Genomic DNA, 26,515 nt, shown 5'->3' with positions numbered 1-26,515 from the left:
CTCCAGCACTGATTAGACAACAAAACCTTGCACGCGTGGAAGGGCTTCCCATGCTGATGTCTCGCGGAGAGCAGGGCTCTGTATTGTGTGTGCTTGTTTTCCTATTTCGGAGCTTTTAAATGCCGCAACCACAAGGGATGAATCTTTCCATGAGAATACAACTGACTCATGTTATTCCTTAGTGCCGTCTCAATGTACATAAATGAAGTGTCAGAGTTCTGATGTCACGTTGTTGCAGTGAGAGACTACAATAATGGCACTTTTCCACTAGTACCTACTCTGCTCGACTCAACTCAGCCTGGTTTCTTTTCCATAACAATTCAGCACCTGGAGCAGAAGTAGGAGGTCGGAGCCAAGCTGCTGTGATGTATTTGATTGTGTCTAAATGAAGAAGACAACAACACTAAAGATGTAGAACCTGGAGGAGATGATAGATGTGCTGCTGGGTCTGTGACTTGTGTTCCATATCAAGTTAAAAAATTAGAGTGAAAGAAGCTTCAAGCTGCAACGCTTTTTTTGTTTGTTTGTCTCGGTGCTGCTGAAAAGTCAGCTGGAGCCGTGAGCAGCTATGAAGAGACAGAGATCCTGGTAGATCTGGTCGTTCCTTATCACCCGTCTAGATCCCTTTTTCTCTCCTCAGCACCAGGTTTATGAACATCTGCACCTCAGAGTTGGATCACCAAACAGACTTTTGCTGCCATTGCCTGTCGAATAAAATGAACAAGAATCCGTCAGAGTCTCTTTCTCTGATTTCCTCCTCCTGACTCAGACGTCTGACTCCAACCCCCCGACCAATCGGTGGCCTGTAGTGTGATGATGTCAGATACAGCCGACTCAGCAGCTTAGAACCTCGGCAGATAGCTGGGTGGGAATTCATGAAAATTGTGCACTTGGTGACACGTTTTTGATATTTGACATGGTGTTAGGTATGGACGTAAGGTTTTCAAAAACCATCAAACCACCAAAAACCAAATTGGGACGGCCCCCTAGTGGCCGGTTTGCAGAAAATGTTTAATTAATCAATAAGCGAGGGGATAGAGGCAGGGATTGTAGGTGTTAAGTGAGTTTAAACATGCACACCTGATGTTTTTTGTGTGTTATTTTAATAAAATCCTATTCTTTCACTGTGACTTAGTTCTGAGGTTCTGTTCATCTTAAGCCTGAAGGAAGGCCACTGTTCTCACCCAGTGAGATTATTGACACTACTGTCCAATAAACAGAAAATTGCATTCCTTGGGGGTGAAATTTGAAATGTGAAATTCTATGTGACTTAATTCTAGAGATATGGAGTTTTTTGGGCAAAAAAATGACCTTGAAAATTAAATTTGACCTTCAACATGACCTTGAAATAGGAAATTTATCTCAGAATTGAATTCCTAGCACCAAAAAAGTAGAGAAAATGACAATATACAACAATCTAGAGAAGCTGAGATATGACCTGTGGTCTTTTTGGCGGGAGCCATTTAGAATTTTCTGCAAACCGGCCACTAGGGGGCGTCATCATTTGTTTGCGGTGGTTTTTGAAAACCTTATGTCCATAACTAACACCATGCCAAATATAGAAAACTTGTCATCAAGTACACGATTTTCATGATTGTTGACATATTCCCTCCCAGCTAAGAGTAGTTACAGAAAACGTATCTACTCGGCACGTTAGACCCCTGGTGGAATAGCGCAAAGGCGAGGCGAGGCGAGTCGGGCTGAGTAGGTACTAGTGGAAAAGAGCCATAATAGTATGGCAGATGAAGAAGGAGGTTTTTCCAGTCACTGGCGTGATGTTGCGCTGTACCTGCTCTGAGATGTCCCACCACGTCTGCCAGGCTTCCCTTCTTGACTTTTGTGATGAAGGCACCTAATCTCCCTGACTCTGTCACCCGACCTCCCACCACCTGAAGACAAACAGATGGACGTGAGCCGCTGGGGAAACAGCCAAAATGACTCTGACAGGTAATCTAAAGAGAAAATCTCAACTACACGCTTTGGTAAGACCCCGACCTTCAACCCGAGCAACGCGCCAGCTTCTTTTGGCATGCTGGCACTCCTCTTGCTGAGGGTGATTTGTCCTATCAGATGGTCTCCCTCCTTGGATGGTTGCCAGGTGACAGGATGCTGCAGCAGGAGACGGAGATGCAAAGATGATTAGTTTCACACGGAAACACAGAAATATACACGTCCTCATGTTTGCATGAATTCTGAAAGGCTCTTCTAGCTTGGGTTTATCGTTGTTTGCTGTTAAAAAATGTCTCCTGTAAATATATGGTCATAAAAATGAACTCTACTGGAGATTTGATGAACTGCAGCTAAACAGACATTAGCCTTGTGTTCCAGGCCAAACATGAACTACTATCGACCCATTTGGAGAAACAAAACAAAGTATTTTTATTTTTAGATTTGTACAACTGATGTAATACAATCATTAGAGAAAAAACACATCAGTTTACAAAGACGAAAGAAATCACTGACAATGCTCGTCCCAGCTGGTCCCCAAGATGACATATGCAGGAATTACACCTTACAGTCAATAAAACAACAACCAAATGCATGTAAACACACCTTTTATCTACATACGCGTCAATCTCATGACATCACTGGGTGATTCTTTGGGAAAAATGCTTGTTTTTGCATGTTTTGTCACATTTACACAGACTCAAACACACACAGAGTTTCTATGAGTTCATGTTTGTTCTAGTTCTGCTGGTTAAAAAAGAAAAGTACAAAGGCTTGAAATGTTGTGCTACTTGCGCTTAATTTATTTTTTTATTCTGTTATTATTTTATTATTTATTAAAGTACTTGCATTTACATTAAGATTATTTTAATTTAAGCTATTTTTTATTAATTTTAATTTATTTAATTATTTTATTCATTTAATTTGCCTGAAGATGATTATTTTGTACTTTTGTCTGTTTGAATGGTTGTGTTAAAAAAATAAATCAGACGTTACTCAACAGTACTTTTTTACTTTTACTCAAGTAATTATTTGGATGACTACTTTTAACTTCTACTTGAGTCATATTATTCTGAAGTAACAGTACTTTTACTTGAGTACAATTTTTGGCTCCTCTACCCAGCTCTGGCCACTGAAAGTACTGAATACTAGAAGCCTTGTATTTGTAGAAGTCACATTGCCCCACCGGAGGTGATATAAATATAAATCACTGTAGCGTTAAGTCCTCCGTACAAGTGAAGAAGAGATCACACGGCTGAGGTGTTTTTTTTTTCATTCACGACTTGATAATGCTGAAACTACCACCAAATCCGTCATCCGGGCCCCTTTTTAAACCACAGGACGTAACGTCCCGATGAACTTGAATTTTCGAAGAACTGAGGCAGAAAAGTGGGCGGGAAGTGGTCAGATCACTGGAAACGACCAATCAGAGCTCCTCCTTTTACAGGAAACAAATGACACTCTGTATTGTCACACCACTGCTTCAGCAAAAAGGTAAAAACGTGATGCTTTGCTTTGTGAGCCCGTACTGCACATTTAACAATGCTCACAATAATACTTGTAAGAGCGGCACTTTGTCCTCATCATTGTTCGGATAAGATGCTCGTTTTGTTTTTTGTTTTTTAACTGATCCACTCCAAGTTCCAACAGTTCAACAAAGCAGGTTGGCAGAAACAAGCCTGGCCCTGGTACGTCTATCTGCAGGGGCCCAGAAAGGATACCTACAATGTCAGTAGATGTATAAATGCAGCTCTAGTTCCTGTAGGTCAGGGGTCGGCAACCCAAAATGTTGAAAGAGCCATATTGGACCAAAAACACAAAAAAAAAATATGTCTGGAGCCGCAAAAAATGAAAAGTCTTGTATCAGCCTTAGAATGAAAGCAACACATGCTGCATGTTTCTATATTAGTTATAACTGGGGGAATTATTATGCACTTTGAGAAAAAAGTTGAAATGTCGAGAAAAAAGTCGAAATGTCAAGATTAATATGGAAGTAAAATCTTGAGAAAAAGTTGAAATGTCGAGAAAAAAGTCGAAATGTAGAGAAAAAACTCAAAGTCGAGAAAAAAGTCGAAATGTCGAGGAAAAAGTCAAAATTTCGAGAAAAAAGTCGAAATCTCGAGATTAAAAAGGAAAGGAAAAAGACAGAAAAAAAGAGAAAAAAATGAAAAAAAAAGAAAAAATTGAAAAAAAGAAAAAAAGGAAAAAAAAAAGTTCAAACTTTTTTGAAAAAGCTCCAGGGAGCCACTAGGGCGGCGCTAAAGAGCCGCATGCGGCTCTAGAGCCGCGGGTTGCCGACCCCTGCTGTAGTGGAAAACTATAGTGACGGGAAAAAAACCCTACTCATCATAACAGGACGTTTCTGACATACGGAACTGTGTTTTGAACTGTTTTCTTCATTTAAATGACTGGTTACAGTCACATTACACAGGACTGAAACTACATTTCCTTAGAAAGATAATTACAAATATAAGGACGGACACTTTGGAATAACACAAAAAGAAAAAACCTTGGTTGGCAGCTTAGCGGCACACGACTGAAGACGTAAGAAAAGTACTTGATTCATAGACTGAAGGATGTCACATATACATATGTGCCAGGTACACACACACACACACACACACACACACACACACACACACACACACACACACACACATACACGGATGTCGTCACATTTACAAACTCCAAACTGCTTTGAGCCACTTTGTAACTCTGGAAGCAGAAAAACCATCAGAAACAAAAAAGTAGCCACTTACATGCCATACGGTGGGGTCGTGGGGGTAGCACTCCCAGTCGCCTGCAACACAGAAGAGACAGTCTGACACACTGAGGATGTAGCAGTAGAGACAACGATGCACACGCACGGCTCACATTGTATACACAACACATACCAGCCCGAGTTCTCTCAAACACAGCTAAACCAAATTTAGGGGCTCTTCAGAAGCTATTTGTTCACAGAGGACAGGGTTAAGTGTATTGAATATTTAAGCCTGAGCTAGAATTAGAAATTTATCACCAAAGCAGCAGGACTGGATCTGAAAAGTAGTCCGCCGAGGCGGCAGCGATACCAAAGGACAGCTAAGCCTTTCAAAAAGCCTCAAATCCCTGGCAGATACTTTCCAGATCAGATGTTGTGGATTTACTCCAGGAGCAACAAAACAGTTGGGCTAAATAAAAACCTGGTTAAATGAAGACTTCATGCAGATGGTCGGTAACTCCAGCTTAAGTCTAACTTTTCTTCATTACTTCACTTCACTGTAGCTCTTTCCATTTTGAACAATGATGTGAAGCACCTTGAGCTGCCTTGATGCTGAAGTTTACTGTACTTCCCTCGCTGTGTTTTTCACACGGTTTTTACCACAGTTTTTGTTGTTTCAGTTAATTTCTGCTATGAAGGAGAATATCTCAACAAAAGGACAGAGCTTGATGCTGGGAACGCTCTCATGACATGAGTGAAATAAGACGAAGGAACCAATATGGTGTTCACACAATGAGAAGAGTCTGCACACGCCAGGACAATCGTCTGAGGTTTTAAATGCAACACATCAGCGTTTGTTCATCTTAATCCAAGAAAAAGTTTAGAAACAGCAAGTAAAGGCTCATAAAAACAATGTTAATTAAAGCTGCAAGCAGCGATGAACGGGCCCTCGCACGTGCAATTTTCACCAATAAAGGTCAAGGACTCAAAACCGAGTCCGATGACACCACCCACGACTCTTTATGTCAAACAATTGAAAAGTTATGGCAGAAAGTAGGAACTATCAGATATCGACCAATCAGAAGAAGGAGTGGGGCTAATTTGCACCAATTATGGTCATGGACTCAAAACCAAGTCCGATGACACCACCCACGAGTCTTTATGTCAAACCATTCAAAAGTTATAGCAGAAAATAGGGACAACCAATCAGAAGAAGGGGCGGGGCTAATTCAGGCCAATGAAGGTCAAGTACTCAATACCGAGTCCGATGACACCACCCACATGTCTTTATCACAACCCGTTCAAAAGTTATGGCAGAGAATAGGGACTATCAAATATCGGCCAATCAGAAGAAGCGCCGGGGCTAATTCATGCTAATGAAGGTCAAGTACTCAAAACCGAGTCCGATGGCACCACCCACGACTCTCTATGTCAAACCATTCAAAAGTAATAGCAGAAAGTAGGAACTATCAAATATGGACCAATCAGATGAAGGGGGGGCGCTCTTTTTGGCATGTAGCGTTGCCACGGTAACGCTTTTGACTGATAAAAGTAATGCCCGTCTTCGCAGGATGGAGACGCACATTTTGATGTATAACACACCTGGGTGCACGTTACGATTCGGGCGAAGAAATGGCATAAATTGCGCTAAAATTACACTATTAATTCAAAATGGCTGACTTCCTGTTCGGTTTTGGCCATGGCGCCAAGAGACTTTTCTTTAAGTTGCGACATGATACAGGTGTGTACCGATTTTCGTGCATGTACGTCAAACCGTATTGTGGGGCTTGAGGCACAAAGTTTTCTAGGGGGCGCTGTTGAGCCATTAGGCCACGCCCATTAATGCAAACAATTAAATATAAATTTATTCGCCAGGCCTGTCTTGCGTGCAAAATTTCCTGACTTTCGGGGCACGTTTAGGGGGGCAAAAAGGCCTTCATTTCGTCGGAAAAATAATAACGAGAACGAGAAAAAAAACGAGAATTCCTACAGATACAATAGGGTCGTTTGTGGGGTTTGTGTTCACAAGGCAACCGTCTGTAGCGGTTCAAAGCTGTTAACAAATGCCATGAACCAACTGTTCTCTCATGGGTCAAAAATGAACGCGGAAGGAGTTTCCTCTTCCGTACCCCGGGAAAAACAACAACTATGGGGCATCGTAAGCGAGTGTGGCTAGTTTGTTTCTGTGTGTTTCTGTGTGCTGTGTCGATTATATTCTCACTGCAAACACACCGCTCCAGGTCTGGAATGGAAGCGAGCCGAGACCACCTCTCCTAGTATCTTGGCTCGCTTGTTTTGTCCCGCATCCGAGCGCGATTGCTGTGTTCACATATAGCAAACGAACCGGTCTTTAGGAGGAAATGCTCCCTGTTTCGGAACAACTGCTCTAAACGGGACAGATGTGAAAGCACCCCCAGTGTATGTTATGTTTAGGTTGTGCCATTTATCTTGTCCGCGCCTCAGCCTAGTTGGTAGAGTGGGATTGTGTGTCTGTAGACGGTACCTGCACTCCCAAGAGAACCAGCTGTACTGCAAGTACCTGCATATTCAAGCCTGTGCTGACCCTACAGTGATTTACATGCCTGCATGCCGCTCAGCCGCTCAGCTGCCATCCCCCACATCTCAGAGCTGACCGGGTCTCAGTCTCGAGCTAAAAAAGGAAACGGCGCCTGGCAGACGGGACCATGTGTTTAAAAGAACGCTCATCCCAAACCTTCGCCTGATGGATGTCGCAGTGGCTGGCAAGCAAACCCTGCGCCTGAAAGCATGCAGCGCTTAATTGATGCGGGCTTCCGGTGATAGTGAAGCTCTGACGTAACACTCGGGCCCCGGCCGGACGTGTGTTTGGTCTGGACTGTCAGCATCGTAGCTGGTGGCTGTACATCAACGCCAGGTGGAAAATAAGCAGAGGGATGAACGGTGGCTGTGAACGAGTGATTGTTGAGAGACAAAATGAAACAACGGACTTAATCAAGGATTCAATGGAAACTCATGTCACGAATGTTGCACCCAGGGGCCCCTGGACAGCTCAGTGGCTTGTGCGGGTGCCGTTTACAGAGGCCGTTGCCGTCATGCAGGCGGCGCAGGTTCAAGTTCTGGCCTGTTCCTGCGTATCTTTTCTCCCTCTCTCTCTCGCTGCGTCCAAAATTCCATACTTCCACCCTAATGCGTATGCAAAAACAGTATGTGAGACTTTCTAGTGCGTCCGAAACATTAGTACGTATACAATAGTTTGCGCTATCCATACTCATTCCGGAGAAATGTATTAGTGTGGATTGATGGACACTAGCTAAGCAGAAAATTCCCACAATGCAATGCAGCGGTGTTTGATTGCTAAGTGCTGCGCAGATACTTTAGCAACCAACAAAAATGGAGGATAACGTTACCGATACCAAGCAAAGCTGCAGCAGCAGCCCCACCATCACGCTACCATTCAAATGTGGGTAATTAGGTGTGATTTCGCTTTGGTTTCCATAAGATATTAACCAGGTAAGAATAAAACCACAAAACGCAGGAGAAATGTCATCTTGTTTGGGCCAGGATAAACAGAAAAGAGTGCTGCTACTGCTGCTGTGACAGGAGTTGTTACCATGGTAACAACTCCCCCTCCCAATGCATACTACTGATATTTACTCAAAGTGTGCCGAACTTAAGTATACTTTTTGAGTATATACTGTTTAGTATGGCATTTCGGACGCACCGTATCTCTCTCTCTCCGTTAAAGGCCACTAGCTCAACAAAGATAATAAAAAAAAGAATGTTGCACATCATGTGACAGCAATCAGTGATGCCACGGTTCTCCTGTGTTGTATGTTTATGTTCACTACCCACGATGTACTACCCAGACACTTTGCTTCTTGTGTTTGGTCTGGATACACACCCAGCAGGAAGTTGGGAGTGTTTGAATGTTTAGGAGCGAGAAGTCACTTTGCTTGGACGTGACAAGGTCCCAGTGTGGTTTGTTGTGTGTTCTCAAGCTTGAGGGCACGGCTGCTTATGTGAGGCCACATGGGGTCAACTCTGGGATTAACCGGGGCCATCGCCCCCCCATCGCGGACACACACTGACTCACAAGCTTGTTCTCCACGACAGTCTCCCTTCAGGGCCAAGATGAGAACAACAAAGTGTGACACACAGGAAAGCGATCGTATGCACACGCAGTTGTTATCATGCACGCTGGATTACTGCCATTATTTAAATTTTTCGTACAGTTTTCATACGTCCGAAAAAATATTGCAGGAGCTACAGAAGTGCAAACAACTAGAGGACAAATGTCCAATTCTCCAAGATGCTGTTTTTGTGTAACCCCGTTGATTTCAGGGCATCATATGCAGCGTTAAAACGATTCACCGCGGTTATAAAATATATATATATATATATATGTGTATAATAACCAGCCTTTTGCAATTTTAGCAAACATTGCAGTTAAATATGAAACGGTTAGGAGCAACGTTACCTGTTCCAATCAGCAGAGAGCCAGAGCTGAAGTGGAGCGATAACTCCACATTCAGATATTTAAGTGGGAGTGTTTATGTTCATAAACATGCTTAAAAGAAATACAGTCCCTCCTGAACCACAACTAACAGTAACTGTTTTAAATCAAGCTGGTAATTGGATCTTATTCAGCATTTTGAGGGTTACTACCTATGGTATACGGTTTCAATGTTATGTTACCTGAGTTGAGGGCGCTGGCCTGCTGTTGAACAGTCATGCAAAAGTTTAAACCCTCTCTTTTTTGAGTAAAAACATAGTAAAACTATATGTAAGAATATATATAACTTTTTTCATCTTCCCATTAACAAAAGTTAAGTAAAAAACACCTTTTTTAAATCACGTGGACAGTACTAAGTTACTTCCTTAGTGGTTCCAAAGGGTTTAAGAGTGTAATTTGTAGTGAGTTGCTGCTGATCATCAGTTCTTGATGAACCAATCATTGGCAGGTGTTCAGAACTCTGTTAAAGCAGATGTTTTGACTGTTTGCTGGTGCTGGAGCATTCAGGTGCGTTAACACAATGCCAAGAGGGAAAGAAAAAAAGCAATGCTCTAAGAAAAGCCGTTCTTGATGCAGAGTAATGGAGTATTCACATGTGGAAAATATTAGGGAAAGCAAATTCAATCAATCAATCCAACTGCCAAAGCTTGGTCAAAATTGGATCACTGATCCAAAGTGAATCGTTGAATCATTATGATAACGGTTCAAAAATAAAAACATCAAGGTTGTTGAATTGCCTCATCAGAGTCCTGACCCCAACCCCGCTGGCACGCTGTGGTGGAACCTTAACAGAGCTCTTTATACAGTACGTGTCACAAGAACGTGAGACACTGACTGCGTTTACATGCAGTCAATAACCCTTTTAAAACTCGAATATTGGCAATAACCTGAATTTGCACGGTCATGTAAACACCAATAACCCCTTTGAATAACCCGAATTTGCTCATATTCGGGTTTTTAAAAACCTGAATATGACCCCTGGGTTACTCCTTTTAAAACCAGAATATTGGGTCATGTAAACGCCTAACGGAATATCCCCATCAAACGGAACAGGAATTAGTTTTCTGCGCATGCTCTGTTCACAAGGAATCCTGGTCTTTTGAGTTCAGGAAGTTCTTATAAACCAGAGAAACGCAAGACCACGCCACACTTTTGGAGTGAGGAGGAGACTAATCACTTCATAAATGTAATGAAGGATATGAACATTTCTGCATTCTTAGACGGTAGAAAGTACCGGGATAGCCAGATTTAAAAGAAGGTGAGCGAAAAGTTGCGCAAAGCAGCATTTGTTTTGAATTTGGATACAGGAAGAAGAAGCGGAAATGACGGTAATTGCGTCATGATGTTCTCCGTGCGTCGCTGGTTTGATCCAGATATCCCAAATGATTAATCACCATGTAAACGGAATATTCTGAATGTTTCAGTAATCTGAATATTAGCAATAACCCGAATTGACTGCATGTAAACGTAGTCTATGACCCATACTTGCCTCTCTCGCTGACACTCTCGATCTCAGCGTCCTCACAGCTGCTGTACTCCGGCGTGGTGCCCCCCTCCTCCTCTGAGCTGCTGACGCTGGTTTGCCTCTTCCCTCCGGCCCCCGGCCCTCGTTTCGACTTGTAGGGCCGCGGCGGAGGCGGCCGTAGAGATTCGGACTGATCGGAGCTCAGCGAATCGTTGCGCAGCATGCTCTCAGCCTTCTCCCGCTTAGTCCGCTTGGCCCCGGGCCCCTGGCCAAGGGCCGAGCCGGGGCCCGAGCCGGCAGGTTCTCTGAGTTCCGGAGGTGGGGCTTGGTGAGTAGCCATGTGCTGCGGCCCCCCAGCCCCGCCCACCGTCCTCTGTCCGGGCCGAGTGCTGTCCCGGACCCCACCCACCCCCGCACCCGTCCCACGACCCTGGGTGGTCACGGAGTGGCCCCTGCCCCCAGCAGGGAGGGGCCCTGCTTGTCGGGGAGGAGCCCCCTCTTCTGTCCGCCGTGCACCTCCTCCCACGGGGTCGTGCTCCAGAGATCGTCCCTTGGCCAACCGCCGGCTCTCCCTGCGCTCCCTGGACTCGCCCCGCAGGTCCCGATCCACGGAGACCTGGGTCTGCAGCCGAGCCTGGCCCGGCCGCCGCTCCCCCCGCCCTGCTCCTCCACCTCCTCGGCCATTTCTCCTGAGGGGGGACCAGCATGGAGGAGAAAAAAGAGAATAAAGTCAACAATAATTCTCCAAATACACACAAAAGTAGGGCTCTATTTTACCGCCATTGAAGGTGTTTTTTACGGTGGCCGACAAGGGCCAAACGCACTGCAACGGCCTAATGCGTCTCAGTTAAGGAAAACGGCTTCAAGTACAGAAACGATTCAAATTCACAAACTCAAAACGAGGTACAAAAAGAGGAACGTGGTGCAGATGAAAAAACGTGCTGCAAAAAACAAAGACAAATGCAGCATCATCAAACGCACTGCAAATAGAGAAACGATGCAAAGCACAAAACGATATAAAACAAGAAACCATCTTCAAAAGAAAAACGCTTCATAACCGGTTACCAAACCTGCAGGGGGCGCTCTCAGCGTAACAGCTCAATGGACAGACACACGGGATGTAGAGAGAGACCGAACAGCTGACTGCACCACAGTGTTTACATCCATGGTTTAAACATACAGCGGGAACGGTAATGTGATATAATGTGGTTTATATCACTGTACAACGCTGTACATTACGAGACGTTTCTTTATTATATTTTAACGTTACAGTCAGCTGTTCGGTCTCTCTCTTTTTTCAGGCGTAAAAGTAACCGTTAAGATCCATCCCCAAACTGGGCTCAGTTTATCCAAATATCGCCTGTTTAGAAATTTGATCCAATGTTTTCGGAGAAGAGCCGCCGGCTCGGAGCAGCAGCAGCAGCTAACGGCCGGAGTACAGACGTGATCGCCGGGTCAACCTGCACCGTCGTCCCGGGGGAGAAACCTGCAGCTCTGTGGAGAATTACCGCTGGCTGAAATAAATCATTTAGGAAAATAAATGTTGGTTTAATAGATGAAATCTAACAGTTGTAGAGAGGCCTGTTAAGAAATTTGCTCCGAAAATTTCAGGATGATGATGCCTGCCGGCTCGGGAGCTGATTTATGGTTCCACGTTAAATCGGCACACAGCCTACGGTGTAGGGTACGGCGTACGGCGCGCGTCGCCACGTAACCTACGCAGTAGAATCTGCGTTGGTGTAACACGGAACCATAAATCAGCCTTTATTCTGGCGAGGTTTGAAAAACACTTCGCAACAACGGGCAAGCGAGTGATTATGTACATTCACTGAGTGAATATTGAAAGTAAAATATATATTTCTCGCTAGAAATGTAATAAAAACGCATTTTTATGCAGAAACTAACTCAAAATATTGATTTTATTCACTAAAAAATAAGAAATGTCCGCCATGTTTTTTTTTTTTGATTCAGTCCGCAAATGACGACGAAAAGCATTTTGGGAACTTTTTCCCAGAAGTTCAGCTAGGGTGCATCCGAAATCCCTAGCTGTGAAGGGCTAGATTCATAGCCACTACCCTCGTTTTCTCCACTACCCCTAGGTGAAAAGAGGAATTGGGACACCACTACCCTCACGGGAACGCGCAAAATTTAAGGGGAGGACTGAAAAGTAGGGGAAGTGGGTGTATTGGGACAGGGCCTAAACAGGGAAACCTGTATGTGGCAGGTCATCTTACGGGTCTCGTGGCGGCTCGCTCAGCGACCGAGCGTCGGGCGCGGCCCCGGGCACGCTCAGTCGGCTGGGGTCTTGGATTGCAGTGATGGATCCCGCGGGTGCTTGAGAGAGAGATCGCAGCTTCTTATCCCCTGATGTTTGGCACACGGACGGCTCGCTGACGGCGGAACCCAGGCCAGCGGGCTTCCCAGGCGAACCGGTGAACCAGTCTCCGGGCTTGGTCAGGATATCCTGCTGCTTCCTGCATTTATTGCACACCCAGATCACCTAGGACAGAAGGGTGGACAGAGGTGGACAGAGGTGGCGTTTACAGTCACAGTACAGTTCTATCAACGATCAAACAAACACATGAGGAAGTCCAATACAAGCAATACCAAAACATCCACAGATTTAACCCTTGTACTGTCTTTGGGTCAAAGTGACCTAATTCTCCTGTTCCTTCTTTCCTCCTGCTTTTTCCCTTCCTCTTTTCTCCCTCCCTCCCTCCCTCCCTTCCTTCCTTCCTTCCTTCCTTCCTTCCTTCCTTCCTTCCTTCCTTCCTTCCTTCCTTCCTTCCTTCCTTCCTTCCTTCCTTCCTTCCTTTTCTCCCATCCTCCTTTCTTTATTTTCTCCCTTCCTTCCTTCCTTCCTTCCTTCCTTCCTTCCTTCCTTCCTTCCTTCCTTCCTTCCTTCCTTCCTTCCTTCCTTCCTTCCTTCCTTCCTTCCTTCCTTCCTTCCTTCCTTCCTTCCTTCCTTCCTTCCTTCCTTCCCTCTTTCCTCCTGCTCTCTCCTTCCTTCTTCCCTTCCTCTTTTCTCCCTTCCTTCCTTCCTTCCTTCCTTCCTTCTTTTCTCCCATCCTCCTTTCTTTATTTTCTCCATTCCTTCCATCCTTCTTTTCTTCCTTCCTTCCTTCTTTCCTCCCTTCTTCTCTTCCTCCTTCCTTGACCCGAAGACAGCACAAGGGTTAAATTGCTATATAAACATATGGTCTGATGAAAGTATAAAGAGAATGGGTTGTAACACTGTGTTAAATCAACTTTGGTCTTGAAATGTTGACGTGTACTTGTTGTTCCTCATTAAGTCGGTATGTATTGTCCATTACCTTCTGGTACTGTTGTTATTACCATTGCTGGTATTATAAATGTAAGTTAACAGTTAACTGTCACCTGTGGTGACAATATACATTGTTCCTAACTTTACACACATTGTGGTTATGAAATGCAAATACTGTAGAATAATTTTATTATAATTTGATATAGGTCTTTTGTTCATTGTTCTGGTTTAAATGTTAAGACAGGAGGAAGCCTTACAAATCTGTCAAGTTATTGATGAGAAACAGGGGTGGGATTAAATACGTTTTCTTCTTCCCACTCCCTTTCGATTGTTAATGAATTAATTTGAATATTGAACATGCACTTCTACTGTTAGAGGTATTTGCTTAATTTTCTGTTGCACGCAGGTCACTTATGTTGTACCGCTTGAAATGAATATGAACTGAACTGAACTGAACTGAAGTCATAAAATATGGGAAATGTTTCCAGAAGCTCCCAGAGAACCGGAGATCAGGTCCTGATGGATCCTGGTACCAGTTTCTCACCCTGGTATCCAGCAGGAAGGAACTATTCCTCACCGCTGCCAGTGAAAACCAGCTCAGCCAGTTATTTTCACTCATCTGAGGCTTCAGTCCCCAGGATTGTCCAACAGACTCTGGAACAACAATGCACTTTCTGAAAAGCTGCAGTGCTGCCAACGCTCAGAAACAGATTCTTATTTAAGCTTTTTAACCCTTGTACTGTCTTTGGGTCAAAATGACCTAATTCTCCTTCCTTCTTTCCTCCTGCTCTCTCCTTCCTTCTTTCCTCCTGCTCTCTCCTTCCTTCTTTCCTCCTGCTCTCTCCTTCCTCCTCCCATTCTCTTTTCTCCCTTCCTTCTTTCTTTACTCCCTTCCTTCTTTACTCCTTTCCTTCTTTCTTTTCTCCCTTCCTTCTTTTCTCCCCTCGTACATTCTTTCCTTGTTTTCTCCTTTCCTTCCTTCATTCTTTTTTCCCTTCCTTCCTTCCTTCCTTCCTTCCTTCCTTCCTTCCTTCCTTCCTTCCTTCCTTCCTTCCTTCCTTCCTTCCTTCCTTCTTTTCTCCCTTCCTTCCTTCTTTCCTCCCTTCCTTCCTTCTATCCTTCCTTCCTTCCTTCCTTCCTTCTTTCCTCCCTTCCTTCCTTCTTTCCTCCCTTCTTTCCTTCCTTCCTTCTTTCCTCTCTTCCTTCCTTTTTTCTCCCTTCCTTCCTTCCTTCCTTCTTTTCTCCCTTCCTTCATTCTTTCCTCCCTTCCTTCCTTCTATCCTTCCTTCCTTCTTTCCTCCCTTCCTTCCTTCTTTCCTCCCTTCTTTCCTTCCTTCCTTCTTTCCTCTCTTCCTTCCTTTTTTCCTCCCTTCCTTCCTTCTTTCCTCCCTTCCTTCCTTCTTCCCTCCCTTCTTTCCTTCCTTCCTTCTTTCCTCTCTTCCTTCCTTTTTTCCTTCCTTCCTTCCTTCTTTTCTCCCTTCCTTCTTTCCTCCTTTCCTTCCTTCCTTCCTTCTTTCCTTTCTTCCTTCCTTCCTTCCTTCCTTCTGTCCTTCCTTCCTTCCTTCCTTCTTTTCTCCCTTCCTTCCTTTTTTCCCTTCCTTCCTTCTTTTTTCCCTTCCTTCCTTCTTTCCTTCCTTCCTTCTTTTCTCCCTTCCTCCCTTCCTTCTTTCCTCCCTTATTCCCTTCCTCCTTCCTTGACCCGAAGACAGCACAAGGGTTAAGATGGCCATCATGGCCATTGTACCAGCGAGCGGCCTGGCTCTCACTGTGGTCCGGCTTCGGCCACCAGATGAAGAACTCAGAGCCGATCGTTAGATGAGAAGGAGCCTGAATTCGCTGTTAGAACCAAAACTCTGGTCTTCTGTATACGTCTAGTCACACATAGTTTGTACACACGACAGAAGAGACCACATTTACTAGAACACAAGTGGTTCACACAAGTGTTTCTCCATGAGCGCTATCACATATTTGTCAACACATTTCTGTCTGTGACATCAAGTTTATTGTTAAGAACACAAAACTACAAAACATTTGCAGCATACGGTATGTAGCTCGTGGAGAGTCATCCTAATCATTTCATTGGGGATTGAACTGGTGCTAACTTACTATCGCTATGATTATTAGGGCCCGAGCACTGACAGTGCGAAGGCCCTATTGTATCTGTAGGATTTTTTTTTATTCCCCCTAAACGTGCCAAAAGTCACCAAATTTTGCACGCGAGCCAGGCCTGGTGATAAATTTGATATTTAATGGTTTGTTTTAATGGGCGTGGCCTAACGGCTCAACAGCGCCCCCTAGAAAACTTTGTGCCTCAAGCCCCACAATACGGTTTGACGTACATGCACGAAAATCGGTACACCTGTATCATGTCGTAACATAAAGAAAAGTCTCTTAGCGCCATGGCCGAAACCGAACAGGAAGTCGGCCATTTTGAATTAATTGTGTAATTTTGGCGCAATTTCTTTGGCCGTTTCTTCGCCCGAACCGTAACGTGCACCCAGGTGTGTTATACATCAAAATGTGCGTCTCGATCCTGCGACAATGAACATTACTTTTCTCAGTCAAAAGTGTTACAGTGGCGACGATAGACGCCAAAAAGCGCGCCCCCCCATCATCTGATTGGTCCATATTTGATAGTTCCTACTTTCTGCCATAACTTTTGAATGGTTTGATATAGAGAGTCGTGGGTGGTTTCATCCACTAAATGTCCAGGCCTGAAGAATCTACATGCAAGTCATACAAGCTTCCACTGCAGCCTGAATGTGCACAAGGGTGCGAGGGCCCGTTCATCGCTGCTTGCAGCTTTAATTAGGGCCCGAGCACCTTCAGTGCGAAGGCCCTATTGTATCTGTAGGAATTCTTTTTCTTTTTCTTCTGACGAAAGGAGGGCCTTTTTGCCCCCCTAAACGTGCCCAAAAAGTCACAAAATTTTGCATGCAAGTCAGGCCTGGCGAAAAATTTGATATTTAATGGTTTGCATTAATGGGCGTGGCAAAATGGCTCAACAGCGCCCCCCGGAAAACTTTGTGCCTCAAGCCCCACAATACGGTTTGACGTACATGCACGGAAATCGGTACACACCTGTATCATGGCACAACTTAAAGAAAAGTCTCTTGGAGCCATGGCCCAAACCAAACAGGAAGTCGGCCATTTTGAATTAATCGTGTCACTTTGGCGCAATTTATGCCATTCCTTCGGCAGTTAATACGGCCCGAACCGTAATGTTCCCCCAAGTGTGTTATACATCAAAATGTGCGTCTCCATCCTGCGACAACACGCATTACTTTTCTCTTTCAAAAGCGTTACCGTGGCGACGCTAGACGCCAAAAAGCGCGCCCACCCTTCATCTGGTTGGTTCAGACAGAAAAAACTTTGTGCCTCAAGCCCCATAATACGGTTTGACGTACATGAACGAAAATCGGTACACACCTGTATCATGTCGCAACTAAAAGAAAACTCTCTTGGCGCCATGGCCGAAACCGAACAGGAAGTCGGCCATTTTGAACATTCTGAATTAATCGCGTAATTTTGGAGCAATATGAGCCATTCCTTCGAGAATTAATACGGCCTGAACCGTAACGTGCACCCAGGTGTGTTATACATCAAAATGTGCGTCTTCATCTTGCGACTACGCGCATTACTTTTCTCTTTCAAAAGTGTTACCGTGGCGATGCTAGACGCCAAAAGGCGCGCCCCCCCTTCATCTGATTGGTCCATATTTGATAGTTCTCCAAAAGTCATCAAATTTTGCATACAAGCCAGGCCTGGCGATAAATTTGATATTTCATGGTTTGTATTAATGGGCGTGGCCTAACGGTTCAACAGCGCCCCCTAGAATACTTTTCTCTGCCATAACTTTTGAAAGGTTTGACATAGAGAGTCATGGGTGGTGTCATCAGATTCTGTATGGAGTCCTTGACCTTCATTGGCCTGAATTAGCCCCGCCCCTTCTTCTGATTGGTTGTCCCTTTTTTCTGCTATAACTTTTGAATGGTTTGACATAGTCGTGGGTGGTGTCATTTCTGATATGCTTATGGGGCGGTGGCTGTGAGTGCGAGGGCCCGTTCATCGCTGCTTGCAGCTTTAATTTGTATTTGTATTTATTTATTTGACAGGGACAATACAGTCAAACATAGATACAAGCTTGCAGCTGATGTGATGCATGTAGAGTTTATAGCTTGTGCCAATTCTCAACTCCAGACCATACAATTCAATAATACAATAATGCAATATTGCATTTAGATGATATCAAACCTTCCCTCACTGACTTTTTGGTTAACATTAACATTAACATCTCGATTATTTACATCAATTACCCGCTGACTTTTGAGGCATGTTGCATTTATCGAACTCAACCAAAAATATATATATTTCAGACAAAATAGAAACGTTCCAAGACAGGGCTGATTGAATAATCCCTGTAACAGTTTGTGCCATAAACACCAGTGCGACATCGATATTTCTTACTATATATTCGGTATAGTAACTAGGGATTGTATAAAAAAGGGCCTGCTTTTGCCGTCTAGTCCCACCAAGTCTGTACAAGCCAACTACTCAAAATTCACCGTAGTGCCCCATTTAGGGCAGTTCTAAAGGCGTAACAACGTAAAATGCATCACAAACAGAAGAAGGTGATCACTTTTCCAACGTTACCCTCGGTTTATTTGAAAGGGTCGGTGTCCCTCATTAGAAGAGAAGAGTTCAGATACCGAGGTTTGGCGTGTGAAACTCAGAGTAATGTGCAACCATCTGAACCAGAATGAACAAGAGCAGGGGGAAAGACCGAGTGAGATGGGTGGGAATTAGAGACTGTGAGAGGATGGAGAAAAAGAGCAAAGGGAGGATAAAGCCAGTCCCTCTGCTCCAGCCACCAGGGTTCTCATTACTCCTGAACACTCCCAAATGCCTCTTTAAAGAGAGTTAAAATAAAATAAACTGGCATCAGTCACCCCCCGACACATCTCCTCCTCTTACCATCTCTCGCTCGTCTTCCTCCTCCTGCTCTCCTCTCTCTCATCCCCACTTTTCCATCCATTGCTCCCTCCTCCAGATTGCTTTTGATTAAAGCTACAAAAGCTGAGGAGAAAACAGCTTTACACCAACGCAGCTATATTTATCCTGCCAAACAACCCAGCACCACCAGGGAGAGAGAAAATGTGCACACACACACACACACACACACACACACACACACACACACACACACACACACACACACACACACACACACACACACAACAAAGAAAGCAAAACACTGTCTCATGTGGGACATTATAGCTTTGGTGTAAGCGTCCACCAATCTGTGATTTTCAGGAGCCAGACTGACAAGGTGGACAGCTTCCAGATCCACGCTGCAGTGAGTCTACGGATGCAACTCCGTAGTCACACAGGAAACTAGAGCCACTCTCATCGAGTATCGCTGGAGCTTTTTCATGTAGGGATCTGATGTAAAAACAAAAAATAAACACCAGAACAAAAGTTACAGAGAACCACCGGTGAACGGGATTCAGAATGTTCGAAGTCTGAGCTTTTCTCCAAAGTTGCTCCCTTGTTCTCCAGTGTTATTTCAAAACACAAATTTTCTTTATTCATATTCACTGAACAGAACACTGGCAATGAAGCAAGTGTCATTTTTAACTGATAGACCTCCTGACTTCGGTGTACCGGACCGTCGTGGTGAAGAAAGAGCTGAGCCGAAAGGCGAAGCTCTCGATTTACCGGTCAATCTACGCCCCTACCCTCACCTATGGTCATGAACTTTGGGTAGTGACCGAAAGGACAAGATCGCGGATACAAGCGGCCGAGATGAGTTTCCTCCGCAGGGTGGCTGGACGCTCCCTTAGAGATGAGTTTCCTCCGCAGGGTGGCTGGACGCTCCCTTAGAGATGAGTTTCCTCCGCAGGGTGGCTGGACGCTCCCTTAGAGAGAGGGTGAGGAGTTCGGTCACCCGGGAGGAGCTCGGAGTCGAGCCGCTGCTCCTTCACATTGAGAGGAGTCAGCTGAGGTGGCTTGGGCATCTGTACCGGATCCTCCTGGATCCTCCTTAGGGAGGTGTTCCAGGCATGTCCCTCCTCCCTAGGGAGGTGTTCCAGGCATGTCCCTCCTCCCTAGGGAGGTGTTCCAGGCATGTCCCTCCTCCCCAGGGAGGTGTTCCAGGCATGTCCCTCCTCCCTAGGGAGGTGTTCCAGGCATGTCCCTCCTCCCTAGGGAGGTGTTCCAGGCATGTCCCTCCGGGAGGAGACCCCGGGGAAGACCCAGGACAAGCTGGAGAGACTATGTCTCTCGGCTGGCCTGGGAACGCCTCGGACTCCCCTGGAAGAGCTGGAGGAAGAGATGGAGGAAGAGCTGGAGGAAGAGCTGGAGGAAGAGCTGGAGGAAGAGCTGGAGGAAGAGATGGAGGAAGAGCTGGAGGAAGAGCTGGAGGAAGAGATGGAGGAAGAGCTGGAGGAAGAGCTGGAGGAAGAGCTGGAGGAAGAGCTGGAGGAAGAGATGGAGGAAGAGATGGAGGAAGTGTCTGGGGTGAAGGAAGTCTGGGCATCCCTGTTGAGGCTGCTGCCCCCGCAACCCGGTTCCGGATAAGCGGTGGGAAATGGATGGATGGATGGATGGATGGATGGATGGATGGATGGACTTCCTGACAGCTAATCCGTTCCTGCTTCAGCTGGAGATCTGATGATGTTTCCACACGTGGTCTCTTTCGGCTTCCAGAGTTGTGAACAAGTGCTTCGAGTTAAGTTCACCTTTTTCTGGTCCTTAGACTTGTTACCCAGCAGGAAAGGTCTGAGACTTTCTACTGGGACCAGAACAGAAGAGGACTGGGGCCTCCTCAAATCTGAGGTGGGCCAAAAATGAAAACTGTAAGCAATATATGAAAGCAATAAGAACTGAGCACCGTTCATGTGTGTTCACTATTTGGCCTACTTCATGGGGACTGAGCTCAGTTCACTTTTTTAAAAGAAGAAAACAGATCTATATTTGCGTTAGTGGGTGTCCAGGGTGAATCCTAGGAAGCTGGAATTGTATTGCAGCATATATATGAGAGAGAGAGAGAGATCATCTATCTGCTTCTCAGGACCTTGCAATCATTCGAGACTTGTTAAAGAAAGTAAGCAGGTTAAGTTGTTTAACAAGTTAATTTTTGAAAATGTCACGGAAATTAATCACCATCATCGGTGTTGATGTCTTGTTTCTTTTTCTCACCTACATATATATTCACTTCACTAATACATCCACCACAACAGAATATAAATAAGAACGGTGTAAACTTGTCATTTTAGCCATCAGACATTAATCTTCAGGCATGGGGGGTCTCGGGTTGAGTGGCGTTGCACCATGTAACATCCAGCTGGTCCAAGTTTACTTTGGCACCACACTTTGACAAATGGTCTGAGCCTTTCAAATAATGTCTTCCCTTCCTCCTCAACAATGAAAAAGAAACTTCACTCATCTGCCGGTCGATGCGGGGCGACTTCCGTTTCCGTTTTCCACGTCGCCCTGCATCGCAATCCGCCCCCTGTGTTTGATTCACTTAAAGTGGAGCCAGACCTACGTTTGCAGCTCGCTTCTTTGGTCTGCACTGGAGTTCAATTGTACATTCACACTCGTCTAAACGGTTTTTAGACTGAATTTCAGAGTGCATTTTCAGAGTGAAAAAAACAGGGCTGGTGTGATCGGGCCCTGAATTTCCAGAACTGGAACATCTTTTGGTTAAAAAATAGTACACCAACCTGTTGTCTAATATTTTCAGTGTGACAGTGAGACACAAATCTCACACCCCGTCACTGTAAAGCTATAGACACAAGTTGAAATTCCACATTAAATAATAAAAAATAAATAAAGTCACAAAAATGCATACTTTTCTAGATCATTATTGTTTTTCTTCCCAAAGGGAGAAGGACAGTAAAGTGGTGTGTGAGGTTGGGCAGCTCACAAACAGGATGAAAATGGAAAAAGTATGGTACCCGTCAAACATTTGTGGTAATTCACCTCATCCCATGTAAGTCATTAAAAAAATAAATGTTTCTTTTACAACACTGACAACTGTTTCATGGCTATTCAATATAACTATTTATTTAACCCATGTGCTGTCTTTGGGTCAAAATGACCCAATTCTTCTATCCTTCTTTCCTCCTGCCATGCTCTCTCCTTCCTTCTTCCTTTCCTCTTTTCCTCCTTTTTTACCCTCCTTTACTCCTTTTTCTTCCTACCCCCCTTCGTCATTCGTTCCTTTATTACCTTCTTTGCTTTTCCTTCCTTCTTTCCTTATTTTATCCATTCCTTCCTTCTTCCCTCCCTTCTTTCTTTCCTTTTCTCCATTCCTTCCTCCCTCCCTTTTCTCCTTTTCTCCCTTCTTTCCTTTCTTTCTCCCTTCCTTCCATCTTTTCTCCCTTCCTTACTCCCTTTCCTACTTCCTTCCTTCTTTTCTCCTTTCTTCATTCTTTCCTTCCTTCCATTGTTTCTCCCTTCCTTACTCCCTTTCCTACTTCCTTCCTTCTTTTCGCCTTCCTTCCCTCTTTCCTCCCTTCCATCTTTTCTCCCTTCCTTACTCCCTTTCCTACTTCCTTCCTTCTTTTCTCCTTTCTTCCTTCTTTCCTTCCTTCCATTGTTTCTCCCTTCCTTACTCCCTTTCCTACTTCCTTCCTTCTTTTCTCCTTACTTCCCTCTCTCCTCCCTTCCATCTTTTCTCCCTTCCTTACTCCCTTTCCTACTTCCTTCCTTCTTTTCTCCTTTCTTCCTTACTTCCTTCTTTCCGTCATTCCTTCTTTTCTCCCTTCACCCTCCCTTGACCCAAAGACAGCACAAGGGTTAACATGCTACTTGATGTTGGGGCCTCATAGCTACAAAGTGGGACTGTAGTCTTGTCTGGTAGCTTTTATATTAGCAAAAACCTCAAAGTGTTATTTACCGCCGGTAAGATTTGACTGGATGTTTTCACCGGAACAGGGCAGAGCCCCCAGATGTACGGTTCTCGTTACATCAGAGAAACTTTGCACCTCGGTTCCTCCGTCACACGTAGACAATAAATCCTGGGCTTCACCTCTGCCTCATCGATCCGTGTTTAGTTCACGTTTCAAGAGGCTGAGTTGAAGATCTATTGTCAATATCGACTGTTGTTCACCAATGTTTGCTCCAACGTATTCCAGCTGCCAATGGACAAGAGACCCGTTAAAGCCGTTAATGGGCCGCCCATCCGTCACAGGGCCAAACACAATCCCCCCTGGCCCGGACTCAGTTCAACGGGTCAATGGAGAAGAACCTGTTTTCCTTCTGTGAGGTATTGAGACATTTGTGACAAATCAAAGCAGCCTCAAAGGAAAAGGTTGTGTTTCTGATCTGGTGGTAAATTTTGTTTAAATATATGTTCTCAGGTGCAGAAAAAGTGATACCGCAACATTAAAAATGAAACAGTTGAATGAAGCCATCTTCTTTAACTTTGTTCATGCTTCCCAAGACTCGCGGTTCTCTGCTGATTCCCTCTCACATGGATCGTTGATCCTCGCATCCTCAGTTACAACGCTTTTGGGAAACAATTATTTAGCCTAATAAGGTTTGTAAAATCAATTTTACAAAGAAACGAGGCCCGTGCCGGAGCCCATGTTTATGCTACTCTTGACGGATTTATGCCATCTGTGTTTATCCTGCAAAAGTCCAAATGAGGTTTTACGTGCTGAACATTGGCTGAATTTTAAAAAGCTATGATCGGCTGCCAAACACTCCACTCCTGTTAGAGATGAAAAAAAACCAAACACTACTCATGAAGCTTCTTCCATTGTTATGAAGTCAAACCACCTAAACTAGTCACTTTGTTCAGCTGAGTTTTCAGTATATGTTACTGTTTGAGGACATTCTCACACAAAAGGGATTTAGAGCATACAAGGATTTCTTTAGATATTTCTTCTTCGTTGTCCAAAAACTGTGGGGCTCTCATGAGTTTAGTGGCATCGTGGGTGGTGGGTTAAATCCGGGGCCCAACTGGACTGCAGATGAAACACAAAACCTTTTGTTATAAAAGTAATTATAGGCTTGTTTTCATTTCTGTCTGTTTTTCTAGCTTTGTTCGTAATATTTTAGGTATTGGACAATATTGAACCATCACATATCCTTGAAAGTAAAGTTGCTTTCGTCAATGAAAATTATGACTTAATATCGTCGTCAATGAACAACTGAGGAAAACGAGATGAAACACAACGAAAATGCTGGTCATGTGACGATAACGATAAATAAATATATAATGCAATATCGTAGACGAATAGAAATGAGACTAAAATGTAGATTACAAAATAAAAACTCTGCTAAAATGTGTCTTCATTTTCGTTGACCAAAACGAGAAGAGACGAAATGTTCTATAAAAGATCCTTAATATCCATGTTTTCAGTAGTTTCCTCTGGTTTAGTTCTGCTGGGTGACGTTAGTCCTCAATCCCAGTCGCTGCAGCGGGGAATCAGATCCAGAAGATGCAGCTGCAGAGTTAGAGGCTGATGCCGTTAACGCAGAGCTCTAGGTTCATGTCAATTAAAAACAAAGTTACATAGAGAAACGTGGGGATCTGCTCTGGGGCTGGAGAAGAAGAAGAAGATCCATCTTTGGATACACTTTCCTACATAGACGTGGAAAAGAAAACCCAATGTGTTGTTGACAAAGAAAAAGACGGGGAGAAATGTGGAAAAATAAACATGTTGTAAACTCAAATTAAAGTCTTCTGTATCTGGAATGAATGTATTCTTGAGTCTATAAGTTAACAATAATATAATAATAAGATAACCTTGTTTGAATTGTAAAATGGGTTTGGCTAAATACAATCTTTGACTAAAATTAGACTAAAATGGTCCTGGACAATTCTGACTAAAATAAGACTAAAATGCTCAGACTTTTAATCGACTGAAACTTGACACGACTAAAAGGAGAATGTGAGAACGTGACTAAAACGAATAAATACTAAAATGATAGCTGGACCCAAAGACTAGACTGAAACTAGTGTGAGGTTAACTAAGGGTCAGTTGGACACATCTGTCCAAAACTTCCCGGTTTGTCCGGAAAGAGGCCCCATTTGACCCATTGACATGTGACCCATTGACCTTTTGTGTTCTTTTAAAACTTTGAGCTTCTGCATTCCAGATTAGTTCCACTCTAACTAGAGAGATGTCTGTTTCCTCCGTCTGTTTCCTGTCTTCTTCCAATTGTCCATTGTCTATTCACTGTTCCTTATATGGTCATTTTCTCCAAATTCTCAATAAAAAGCTCATGCAGAAGAGGAACCAGCGAAGCATTCGTCGAGAGCATCCATAGAGACCCATGTTGCTCTGCAAAGCTCCGATTTTGCTTCCCTTCTGCAGAAAGTGCCTTAAAAATCATTCCAACAGTCTCTGTGTTTTTCCTCGTTATGAATTTATGTAATGTTGATTTAGGGACCCAACACTAGAATTGAAACAGGCTGACAGAATCAACACTACTTGAAAGGAAACTCAAACGTGATAAACACAAACTGAACAATTCTTCGTTTTAATTCACTGATTTGAATCACTGTGACACTGACTGCTTTTTTTAAAGTTCAAAATTCCCCAACGTTTGATGGAGGCAACGGTCCCTCCAACACACAAGGGCCACGGTTGATGTCACTCTACTCAATGTGAGCGTACTGAGCATGTCCACATTTTGTCAGCTACAGGGCAGGTGGTGCATTCCTCTATCCTGCACAGGCACATCTCACTCCTTCCTGGAGGAATAGTGGCGTCACATCCTTGTGAGACAGCGTGAGAGCATCCTGATATGTCAGTGTTGTGGAGATTTGGAGCAGTGAGCGGTTATTTTATAAAAGACTCACTTAATCCCATAGTAATCCCTGTATTAGATCACACCCTGATGGTGAAACAAGCGCTAGAGAGGAGGCGCATGCAGAGAGCCGCTTGACAGTTAGCGCACACACAAACGTGGACCTACATACAGGCAGTACTGGAGTTGAGGTGGGTGAGGGGGGATGGCACCCCCCCTGAAATAAAAATGGTCAAAATCCTCCCCCCTTTCTATCCCTTATGTCATTTCATCTATGAATGTGGTTTTACTGCTATTTCAACATTTAGAGTCATCACCAGAAAAATAACACCAGGAAAAATAACTTATTTGACAATTTTCACCTTTTTCAGGTAAATTTTCAATTGAAATAAGTAGAAAAATCTGCCAGTGGGACAGGATTTATCTTGTTATTACAAGCAAAAAAATCTTGTTCCACATGCAGATTTTTCTACTTATTTTAAGTGAAAATCTACTTGAAACAGGTGAAAATTGTTGTTTTTTTCCAGTGATGAGTCTTGTTTTAAGTGTAATGAGATTTTTTCTACTAAAATGAGACATTTTAACTAGAAATAAGACAAATATTCTTGTTAAGATTTTGAGTTTTTGCAGTGATCCATTTTACTTATCCTGTGAAGGACAGAGTCATATTGATAAGTTCAGAAAACTGTTTTTTATTGTTGTGTTTTGATGTATTTGATGTAAGCCCAGTGGATATTTAAAGCTTACAGAAGGCTGCATTTAACTGCTGCTATGTCATTCCTGCAGTATTTCTGAAGGTGTTTTGGTCACTGCTATTATTTGTAATATATTATATTATTTGTAATCAGCACAAATTATCAGAATCAGAATCAGAAT

At 44.0% G+C, this 26,515-nt stretch overlaps 1 protein-coding gene across 3 annotated transcripts in view; it reads right to left on the bottom strand.

The window, feature by feature from the left end:
- LOC133463933 (regulating synaptic membrane exocytosis protein 1-like) overlaps positions 1 to 26,515 on the bottom strand; it is a 169,118-nt gene that overhangs the window by 52,869 nt on the left and 89,734 nt on the right. For 2 of the 3 annotated variants that reach the window (XM_061745731.1, XM_061745732.1), the window contains exons 5-9: positions 12,840 to 13,105; positions 10,630 to 11,294; positions 4,707 to 4,747; positions 1,996 to 2,109; positions 1,790 to 1,889 (exon numbers count right to left, since the gene is read on the bottom strand). In XM_061745731.1, coding sequence (XP_061601715.1) covers positions 1,790 to 1,889; positions 1,996 to 2,109; positions 4,707 to 4,747; positions 10,630 to 11,294; positions 12,840 to 13,105 — 1,186 coding nt within the window. Of the gene's footprint in view, positions 1 to 1,789; positions 1,890 to 1,995; positions 2,110 to 4,706; positions 4,748 to 10,629; positions 11,295 to 12,839; positions 13,106 to 18,844; positions 18,948 to 26,515 lie in introns of those variants that run through there. The other variant, XM_061745733.1, reaches the window with a different exon arrangement.

This window comes from Cololabis saira, chromosome 17, assembly GCF_033807715.1.
Source record: "Cololabis saira isolate AMF1-May2022 chromosome 17, fColSai1.1, whole genome shotgun sequence".
NCBI classification, from domain to species: Eukaryota; Metazoa; Chordata; class Actinopteri; order Beloniformes; family Belonidae; genus Cololabis; species Cololabis saira.
The sequence above is the reverse complement of the archived record's forward strand: the minus strand, read 5'-3'. Positions and strand labels throughout refer to the sequence as shown.